Genomic DNA, 10,959 nt, shown 5'->3' on the forward strand with positions numbered 1-10,959 from the left:
GAAAGCGCCCTCTAAAGTGGAAACTTTTAAGGGTTTAGAGGGCGCTTTTACTGGAAAGCGCCCTCTAAAGTGGAAATTTAAAGGGTTTAGAGGGCGCTTATTTTGGAAAGCGCCCTCTAAAGTGGGTGGTTATTTTAGACAACCTGTATATTGAAGCAGTACACCTAAAACTGTATATTCTTATCATTTTTCAACACACAAAATATTATAAAATAACAATGGGAATGACCAAAGCAAAAACATCAAAATATATTCTTATCATTTTTCAACACACAAAATATAAAACAATTCGAGGTATATGTTTTAAATCATAAACTAATGATTGAATATCTATTTTAGACAGTTCGCATCAGTGATTTACAGTACAAATTCATCTGGAACTGAAGTTTCTGCAGTACTTGTTAAATGATAATTCATCTAGAAGTACAAAATATACAGAAAAAATTACTATGATAGTTGAAATTTAGATGTTTCAAGTCTTAAAATCAAACTATAAGTGGGGGCATTTCAATTCAAGAACATTTCTCTCTTTCACAAGACTGTTATCAGAAATTGAATGGAAACCTATTTGGAACGTAAACCAGGGATATTTTTAAGACCCATCTTGCCAAGGACAAGCTTAGGAATAGCTAGAGGGCTATCAAGCCCCATGCATCGACTGAACTCATTTGCAAGCTCCACTAACCTATACTTATATTTCCCCACTTTCTTGTTAGAGTTGTAGTAACCAAGCTATGCCTGATATGCTACTTCTTTATTTGTCATCTCCACATTGGATAGAGCCCTTTCCACCTGTTAACAATTTAAAATGTAAGTGCATCGTTGGAATCACAGTGAGTTTAATGAACTCGAGGTGGCATTGTAATTTTGCTAAAGCTTTAAAATTTAGTTTTTGCCAAAATCATGGTGACAGACCGCGATCCTGCCAAACTCGTAGCTAATCGTTGCTCCACATATTGGTTTGTTTGTCTAAAAACTAGCTAAAGTATTAGAAGAAAATCAATAATTGTCTCCCTTGTATATCCAAGTATACCTTTTTCTTAGTGTCAGGATCAACTGAAGGGACCGGAGCTTTCCCAATAGGTAAATCTTTTGCAGTAGCTAAAAAGAACTCTTCCCAAGGAGCTAGTAGCAGTATGCCCTGCCCTTCTTTTCCTCTTCGCCCCGTTCTACCTAGTCGATGTATATATTGTTCCCTATCAGCCGGTAGACCAACCTGTTCATTGTAGAAATGGAAGAAACATGACAATTTGAAATCAATAAAAGCGTTAAATAATTTGGCAAATCATAATAAAAAAGGCTTGCACTTTTAGCAAATGTATGTATTGAGTGTCCTTACGAGTATGCGTTAAACAGGACAGAAATTCATATGGACACGAGCATGCTGGTAATATAGTCACAAGTGAAACAAGGAAGGAGATCCAAATATACCTGTACAACAAGAGTAACATCTGGATAATCAACTGCACGTGCAGATACATCCGAAGTAACCAAGATAAGACCCTTTGACTTCCAGAATTCATCAGAATACTCAATAAATGTATGAACCAAGAAAAATGAAACCAAAAATGAACAATAGCGAACGTCAGAAGAGAAACCAAGTAATATGAAGATTAGAAAAATACCTATGGTGTCAAAATTGAATAGCCAACAACGAATTAATAGAAGGAGGAAACGTCGTAGATCTAACAGAGGTGGAAGGAGAACGCCTTAGAAGTAGCGAAAATCGTAGCAGTGAGAACCCTAACGTGAAAAAGAACGAAAATAACAGAGAGTGAAATAACAAAACGCACAGTATGTTATAATTTTAATGTTTACTAAAGGGGACCTTAGAGGGCGCTTGTGGAAAAAAAGCGCCCTCTAAAGGGGGCCTAAGAGGGCGCTTATGAAAGCGCTCTCTAAGGCTTTCCAAAAGCGCTTTATAAACTGGAAATGCACATGGACTTATAGAGCGCTTTTTTAAAAGCGCCCTCTAAGGGTAACCTTAGAGGGCGCTTTCTAAAAAGCGCCCTGTATTGTTGTCCCTCTATCTCCTCCTTATTTTTTCGCTTCACCTTAGAGGGCGCTTTATTACAAAAGCGCCCTCTAAAGTGCGCTGTCTATTCCAGTTGTTCGCTCCTTATTTTTTCGCTTCACTTTAGAGTGCGCTTTTATAATAAAGCGCCCTCTAAGGTGCGCTGTCTATTCCAGTTTTTGGCGTAGTGTACCTTATACATAAAAGACAAAGTAGCCAAAGCATCTGCCATCTGATTCTCTTCACGAGGTATATAATGAAACTCAACATTATTAAAGAAAGTCAACAAACTCCTTTCATAATATTTATAGGGAATCAAACTAGGGTGAAGAGTCTCTCATTCTCCTTTAATATGATTAACCACTAAGGTTGAATCTCCATATACATCAAGGATCTTAATCCTCAAATCAATGGCTTCTTCAAGACCCATGATACAAGCTTCATATTCTTCCACGTAATTCATACAATCAAACATCAATCTTGTAGTGAAAGGGATATGAGAACCCGTATGAGTAATAATGATTGCCTCAATTCCATTCTGATAAGCATTAATAGCTCCATCAAATACTAACCCCACCGGGATCTAGGCTCTGGTCCTTCTTCAGGCAACGATTAATCACAATCTTTAGCTTTTAAATACATAACATCTTCATCAGGGAAGTCAAACTTGATGGATTGATAATCATCGATCGATCGGTGAGCCAAATGATCGGTAAGAATACTTCCTTTAATCGCCTTCTGAGCACGGTACTCAATATCATATTCAAACAATAACATCTGCCAACGAGCAATCATTCCAGTCAAAGCAGGCTTTTCAAAAATATACTTGATTAGATCGATTTTGGATATCAACCAAGTGGTATGATTAATCATATATTGGCGCAGACGTTTGGCAGCCCAGGCTAGAGCACAACAAGTCTTCTCGAACATGGAATACCGAGACTCACAGTCTATAAACTTCTTACTCAGATAGTAGATGGAATGCTCCTTTCTACCAGTTTCATCTTGTTGTCCAAGCACACAAGCCATGGACTCTTCTAACATAGTTAAATGCATAATCAATGGTCTTCCTTCCATTGGAGGAGACAAGATAGGAGGTTCAAGCAGATACTCCTTGATGTTGCCAAAAGCTTTTGCGCAGTTTTTTGTCCAAACACATCCTTGATCTTAATGGAGAAGCTTTAATATTGGCCCATACGTGGCAATCATGTGAGATATAAATCCTCATATGTAATTTAGACGCCTGAAGAATCCTCTGACTTGTTTTTCTATCTTTGGTGTAGACATCTCTCGAATAGCTATGACTTTATTAGGATATACTTCAATACCTTTCTGGATGACAATGAAACCCAACAACTTTCCTGAACGGACACAAAAAGTACATTTATTAGGATTCAAATGGAGTTTAAACTTTCTCAACCACTGAAACAACTTTAGCAAATACCTAACATGATCTTCTTCAGTCTTTGACTTAACAATCATACCATTAACATAGACTTCTATCTCTTTGTGCATCATGTCATGGAAAAGGGCAGTCATGGCTCTTTGGTACGTTGCACCAACATTCTTTAAACCAAAAGGCATCATTCTATAGCAGAATGTTCTCCAGGATGTAATGAATGTTTTCTTTTCCATATCCTCGGGTGCCATCTTGATCTGATTATAACCGGAGAAACCATCCATAAAGGAGAAGACATTGAACTTGGTTGTATTATCTACCAACATGTCAATGTGCGATAAGGGAAAATCATCCTTCGGGCTAGCTTTGCTCAAGTCTCTATAATCAACACAGATCTGAACTTTACCATCCTTCTTTGGAACAGGCACAATGTTGGCCACCCATTGAGGATACTAAAACGTAATAAAGAAACCAACATCAATAGGATCTTATACCTCCTCTTTCATCTTAACATCCATATCGGGATGAGTTCTTCTCAACTTTTGTTTAACCGGCAGACATTTTGGATTCAATGGTAATCTATGATCCATAATATCAGTATCCAGACATGGCATATCTTGATAAGACCAAGCAAATACATCCACATATTCTCTAAGAAGCTTTACCATCCCCTTCTTCTTAACATCTGGACAAAGCAATGCCCCCCATTTTGACTTCTTTCCAATTGCTCTTTATGAGTATGAATGGTCTTTTCCTCATGCTCAAGCAAACAGGAAATATCATCAAGAATCTCTTCAACATCCTCTTCTTCCATTTCAAATACATGTAACTCAAAGTTGAAAGAGGGCATAGGGTCATTGTTTTCAATGGGTTTAACAATCAATCTGCATAATGATTTTATGATTTATTTTAGAATATGAACAAACAAACTCACATTGTGATGCCGATATAAAAGTGATTATTATCTTGGTTTTTTATGTTACCATTATTAAAAAAAAGCGAAAAGAGAACATAATATGGATAAATGAAATAACATTTTCTTAATGATGACAAAATCTGAAACAAAGCCCACATAGATTTACTTTCACCTTGGGCATAGTGAAAGGATTTTTGAAAATAACAAAAAAAAAACATATTACTTTGACATGTGAACAACAAAAGGAACATCAACAGCAGGCCAATTCTGGTATATCAAACCATGCGTCACAAAGCTCGATGCTTCTTGCTCTTCATCATCTTTCAAGATTGCTGAAACAGACTGATCTTTGGAATGAATGAAGCCAACACTGTGAAAAATTCCTTTAATTTGCTTCAAATCTCTTCGGGTTGAACTAGGTGAAAAGCCTAAACCAACTATGTTCTTGTTCTTAGCAAGTTCGACAACTTGTCCCCATCTAGAAGATTTACCATTCACCACTTGTTGCGCGTCTTTCAAAGAAGTCATGGATGCTCCATTCTTCTTAACAACATTATCATCAACAGAAAGAGCTTGAAATGGAGTTCCCACAACTTCGTCAACATCAATGTATGAAAATGAAGAGAGATGACTCACTAACATGACCTGCTCACCACCCATGACCACTAACTTCCCATTCTTCATAAACTTTAACTTTTGACGGAGAGGTGAAGTCACTGCCCCAACTTTATGAATCCATGGACGACCTAAGAGACAATTGTAGGTGGGATGAATATCCATCACTTGAAAAGTGATCTGAAATAAACACGGACCTATCTTTATTGGGAGATCAACTTCCCCAATTACGGTCTTCCTCGAGCCATCGAAGACTTTCATAACAACCCCACTAAACCTCATCGGAGCACCTTGATGGGAGAGCTTGGACATAGTAGACATGGGCGTAACATTCAGAGAAGAGCCAGTGTCCATCAGCATATTGGACATGGCATCTTCTTGACAGTTCATAGAGATGTGCAAAGCCAAGTTATGGTTCCTCCCCTGCTCGGGAAACTCTTCAGTACTGAAGCTCAGATTGTTACATGTTGTAATATTGGCCACAATGCTATCAAACTGACCAATTGTTACATCGTGATCCACATAGGCTTGCTCCAGGACCTTCTCCAAAGCCTCTCGGTGAGCTTTTGAATTAATCAGCAAATATAAGACAAATATCTTGGACGGGGTGTGCAATAACTGACCCACCATATTAAAATCACTTCTCTTAATTAATTTTAACACTTCATCCTTATCAGAATTCTGATCCACACCGCTGGACTGGCCAGACTGCATAACATGAGTTATCGCTTGAGTTGGCTTCCCCACCATAACATCTTTAGTTCTTTTAGGAGTTGCAGCAGCAAATACTCGACCACTCTGGGTCACACCAATTACATCGGTAATGTTTACAACAGAAGAAAAGGAAGGAATATGAACTTCTTTACCATCTTCCAACATGGTAGCATTGTACTTGTAAGGAATAACTCTACCAGACTCATAGGGCATAGGACCCACCAAACGAATGACCAATGGAGAAACAATAGACTTATGGCCATTATATGCAATTGCAACTAGTTCTAGGATATTAAAACGGGGTACTGTGGCATTTACCTCATGCTTATCTTCATCCATATCCCTTGTGTCATACCCCAACTTTGTCCGGGTATTTTTAAAATTTTCAAACATTCGATTTTATTTTCAATTTGTATCAATTGTATAGCATAACATGCATTTAATTTTTAATAACACCTAAAATGTTAGCCTATATAAATTCTCAAATAGAGAGACAAATTGGTTAAATTATTTCTCAAGAACATGCAAAATCAACAGGTAAAAAGTTTCGAAATCGAGCTTGTAGACGTCAGTATTATTAATCTATGGTTCACGTATTTTAACCTGGTGTGCTCGTTATGTTTTTTAATGACTTTTTCAAGTCGCATTTTGATCAATCTATGCCTGTTTAACCGGTCAAAATTTATTTCAAAATTAAATCGAATGCTTTATTTTTTCAAGAGGTTTTTTTCACGCTGATCATTTTAGTGCATTCGATTTAATTTTTCGAGCATATTTGTGCCTGATTTTTATTCATTTTTAGTCGTTTTATTTTTATTCTTTTGGAAAATTGACCAGGATAATAAAATAGAAATTTCCATGTCTTTATTTTATTTTTATTTAGAAATTTGAATTTTGTTTGATTCAACTGATTTAATTTATTTTAAATCAATTAAATCATCTAGAAGGGGTATTTTAGATATTTTAAAAATGTGTTTGTTTGTGTGCTTCTTGGATTTAATTATGATCGTTAGATCATGATTAATCAATGGTCTTCATTAGTAATCCTTGTCCATTTCAATTCACCCAATCAAAAATAGTAATTAATTGATTTAATTAAATTAATGAAATCAGAAAGAGAAAATATCCCATTCTTTCCTGCCACTTGGTGACACATGTCCCAAATGACAAAGAAAGAGACCCTCTCTCTCAACGCGGAAAGAGGAATGAGGATGCTCTCCAAGCCAACTCATTTTTGGCATTTTCGGTGGCCACAAGGGAAAAACAACTGGCAATGAAGATAAGAATTCCTCACCTATAAAAAGGGGAGACACGTCCCCACCTTTGAGGAGAAAAACTCAATTCACAATGGATCTTTTTTTAGGGGCCTTCTTTTCTAAAAATAAAAAATAGAAAGAGAAATCACAAACCTCTTCTTCTGAAAAAAATGATCCTCTCTCTAAAACTTTTGGGGCAAAAAAGGAAAAATCCTGTCTTCTTCCTCACTACACCGTTGTTCCTATCCACCGAAAACCAACACACAACGCCTCCTTCGAGCACCACCAACAACCACGAATCCCTCATCTTCTCTCTGTCCGTGTTCTTCATCCCGAACACAACCCCAAATTTCCTTCCACTACCATTCAAAACCTAAACTCTTTCATCCACCGTGAACAACACCACACATCCGCGATTCACGATTCTAACGCACAAAACCACTGCTATTAACGACCTCCGTGTCAGATTCAACGCAAGCCCCTTCATCATAAACCACCCGCATCCTACTGAACTAAGGAAGTTTATTAGTTAGCAATGATCTTCATTGTGAAATATTTGCAGAAGATCGAGGAATTCTCCTTTGGGATGACGAATTAATCTGAAGAACAATTTGGTTGTTTGCGTTTCCATTATTTTTCTTGGCTTAGCACAGTAAGAAAGAATGGGGATATTGTTGTGAAGATCGAGTTCATGTCTGGTTTAATCGTTCTACGAGTTTCAAGTTGGGAATGGTGAGTCGGTTACATCCTGTCGGGGCTACAATGGTTCAAACGTTTGGCAAAACCATGAGTTTCCGGAATATTCCGCCGACAACAACAACTCAGCGTCAAACAATCTTCATCAACAAGAGTTTTTGTTATTCAATTTATGGTACTGTATTTGTGCATACTGAGGTTGTGTCTTCTATTGTTTGAGTAAAAGCTATTAGAATTGTTTGGGTCCGTCGAATCTGGATTGTACTTACATTTTCATTTTTAAAAAAGAGGATGAACCACGGTGATAGAGAGGATACAATATTACCGATGATGAACGATGAAGAACAATGTTAGCAAGTTGTGAAACACGCTTTTGATTATTTAGTTTGAGATAAGTCTCATTTTTTTATGTTTGTTCTTATTTTAGATACTAATTGTTTCTATTTTACATTTAGTTTTCATTTTATTTTCTTTATATATATTTATTTTTATTTTTATTTAGTAAGTCAATTAATTTTGATGTCTTTGGGCTCTATTTTGGGCTTGGTTTTTAAGTATGAGCTTGAGCCCATCTTGTTTCTTATTTACACCTCATGGCAGGTTTTTATAATTGTTTTAAGTTTTATTTTCATTTCATTATGATAATCGTGATGTCAATATATTTCTTAATGCCATGGTAATTATAATGTCGATAGTTGTTATGTTATTCAATTTTATTACATTGCATGAAAGCCGAGTTTTATTCCACTGATTTGAATTTATGCCGTTATGCCGCCAAATTTCAATAGATCAATATGATATTTTACCGTGTTTCGGTCTTTACATACGACATTCCAACTCTATTGTCGCTGTGTACAAACCATTTTTTGAGCATATTGTGACCAATTCAATCCAATGTATTTTTAATCGACATTATCTCCTAACCCTTTCTCTTTTAATTAAATTAATTAATTAACTGAAATTTTTCTTAATTAGTTTAACATTGAGTAATCAATTTTAATGAACTTGATCATTTGATTTAATTAAATAATTTTAATAATTAGTCTTACTTAACTTAATTAATTGATTTAACTGAACTTTAATAAATTAATTTTGTTAACTAGAAATTGATCGTTTTCTTTCACTACCACAACTTCACATCATTTTCAAGCTAAGCCCACTCCATTTCATCATTAATGCAAAAACCACTTTAAACCACTAAAATCGCATAATTCTCGATTTAATATTGAGGTCCATTTCTATACCCTTGTAAGCCGATTGCTTTTACAATTTCCATCAACCTCACATAGCTTACTCTTGTGCTTCTTATAATGAGACCTATTCGATTTTATTTAATCGATTAGATGATTGGTTCACTAAATAAAATCCATTTCATCCATAAAACACACATTCAAACCTCGATCCAACATCGAGTATTTTTATTCAAATCAATTCAAAATACTTAATTACAATTAACCACCATTTCATTAGAGATGAAAAGGGGGATGGTTTTGAGCCTTCAACTCCTCTTCTTGATTGTTTGAATACGAGTTCCCTTACTCGGTTATTCAAAAAATTGTTATTTCTCTAAAAACTTATAAACCAATTAAATCAAATCATTTTCATAATAAACTGAACGAAAAGGGAGATGGTCTTGAGCCTTCGATTCCTCTCCTCAAATACTTGGATATCAGTTCCCTTACTCAGTCATTCGAGTATTTGTCGTTTATCTAAAACATGTCAACCACATACATACCTATTTTCATAATAACTTGGATGAAAAATAAAGTGGTTTAGAGCCTTCTATTCCGTTTCCCGAATATTTGGATACGAGTTGCCTTACTCGACTATCCGAGTATTCGTCATCCACTCAAAACATCTTAACTATTATCAAATCCTTTTGCAGTTAAGGATGAAAAGGGACATGGTCTAGAGCCTTCGATTCCTCTCCTCGACTATTTGGATATGAGTTTCCTTAATTGACTATGTAAGACCCCAATTTTTGACCCTAAGATCCCTCATGCAATTTCATCATAAGCATTAGCATTGGGATCACATCTTGGCATCCTCCTTACCCCTTTTCATTGGGTTTGTTTTGGGAGAGATCACCAAGCACTTTGTGATTTTATCATACTTGTATTTTATCATTTCACTAACCAAAATACCAAAAATATGTCTTTGCATTTGTCTAACTCTTTTGTAGGAAGGGCATGATTCCATTGATTCATCAAGTTCACATCTAGGGTTTGAGATCCTCATGAACAAAGAGCACAACCAATAATTGATTCAAGAATGGTTATGATCATCATATATGAATCCCAATGTTCTCTACATGTTATATTGATCAAGTTTTCTTCAAGAGTTTGAGGGTGATTTTCCATGGAAACCCTAGTTTGATTGGGTATCTTGAGTAACTTCTCCAACAAGATATCTCACCAATTGATCAAATTTCTCAAGGGACACTTCAAAATTCATCATCTTAGGCATATATGATCTACCATGATCCTAAAAGGTCAAGAGAGTTGAAGGTTAGCAAGTTGGTTGATGGTGGTTGGCCAGATGAATTCATCTGATCAAAACTAGGTCTCCCTAGACCCTATCTCCTACAATGTTCACCATATGAAAATGATTCTAAGATAAAACATACTCTAAATGACATTCCAAACAACTCTCATGTTGAGACCTAGAGCTAGTTTTGCTTGTAAAGTCATTTTATATGTTGAAATATTATAGGTCATTTTGTCTAAACCCCAATTTGAAAGTCAACTTCCCAAGGCCATAACTTGTTCAATTTTTATGAGATGAAATATTTCCAAGTTGAAAAATCAAATTAAATGTGTCTACTTCAACTTTGATGTTTAGAGTGGGAGATAATTAAACTTTTTTGAGCATGTGATATGAGGTTACATTATAGGTCACTTTTGACCTATACCATTGATCAAGTGATTTTTCCAAACTTAAAAAATGCATAACTCTATCATTTCAAATCCAAATGACATGAAATTAGTGACCATTTTGAAGGTCTTTGAGAGATCTACAATTTTTATTAAGACACGTTTCTCATTTGAAGCTCATATAAAAAGTTAAGCAAGGTGGAATATTGAGACATATGGCTTGAGACTTAGAAAATTTTCGATATGTCAAAATTTTCCAAACTCCCACCTCAAATTTATCCAAGATCCAAGCTCCAAATGAAAAAGTCTTGAACATGAAAGTTGTCCCTCTTGATCTCACCTATCCAAAGAGCTCAAGTTCATGCATTTTGGACAAGGAATGCATAGGCTGCGCATGGCATGAACATGGTGATATCACTTGGCAAGGATCAAACTTCAAACATCAATGCACACTTGCCTTGCAATCCAAGCTTAAT

General features: G+C 35.8%; 1 protein-coding gene and 1 pseudogene across 1 annotated transcript; both read right to left on the reverse strand.

Annotated features, from left to right (window-relative positions):
- Positions 1-382: 382 nt before the first annotated feature.
- Positions 383-2,246, reverse strand: LOC127122760 (DEAD-box ATP-dependent RNA helicase 31-like; annotated as a pseudogene).
- Positions 2,247-4,548: 2,302 nt separating this feature from the next.
- On the reverse strand, positions 4,549-5,997 carry LOC127122761 (uncharacterized). The gene has a single exon (XM_051053048.1). It carries the CDS (start codon positions 5,995-5,997, stop codon positions 4,549-4,551), a length of 1,449 nt encoding a protein of 482 aa, XP_050909005.1.
- Positions 5,998-10,959: the final 4,962 nt, after the last annotated feature.

The sequence above is a fragment of the Lathyrus oleraceus genome, chromosome 2, assembly GCF_024323335.1.
Source record: "Lathyrus oleraceus cultivar Zhongwan6 chromosome 2, CAAS_Psat_ZW6_1.0, whole genome shotgun sequence".
Lineage (NCBI taxonomy): Eukaryota > Viridiplantae > Streptophyta > Magnoliopsida > Fabales > Fabaceae > Lathyrus > Lathyrus oleraceus.

Coding starts and splice junctions, on each gene's coding strand:
- LOC127122761 (XM_051053048.1), bottom strand. CDS start 5,997: ATGGATGAAGATAAGCATGAGGTAAATGCCACAGTACCCCGTTTTAAT.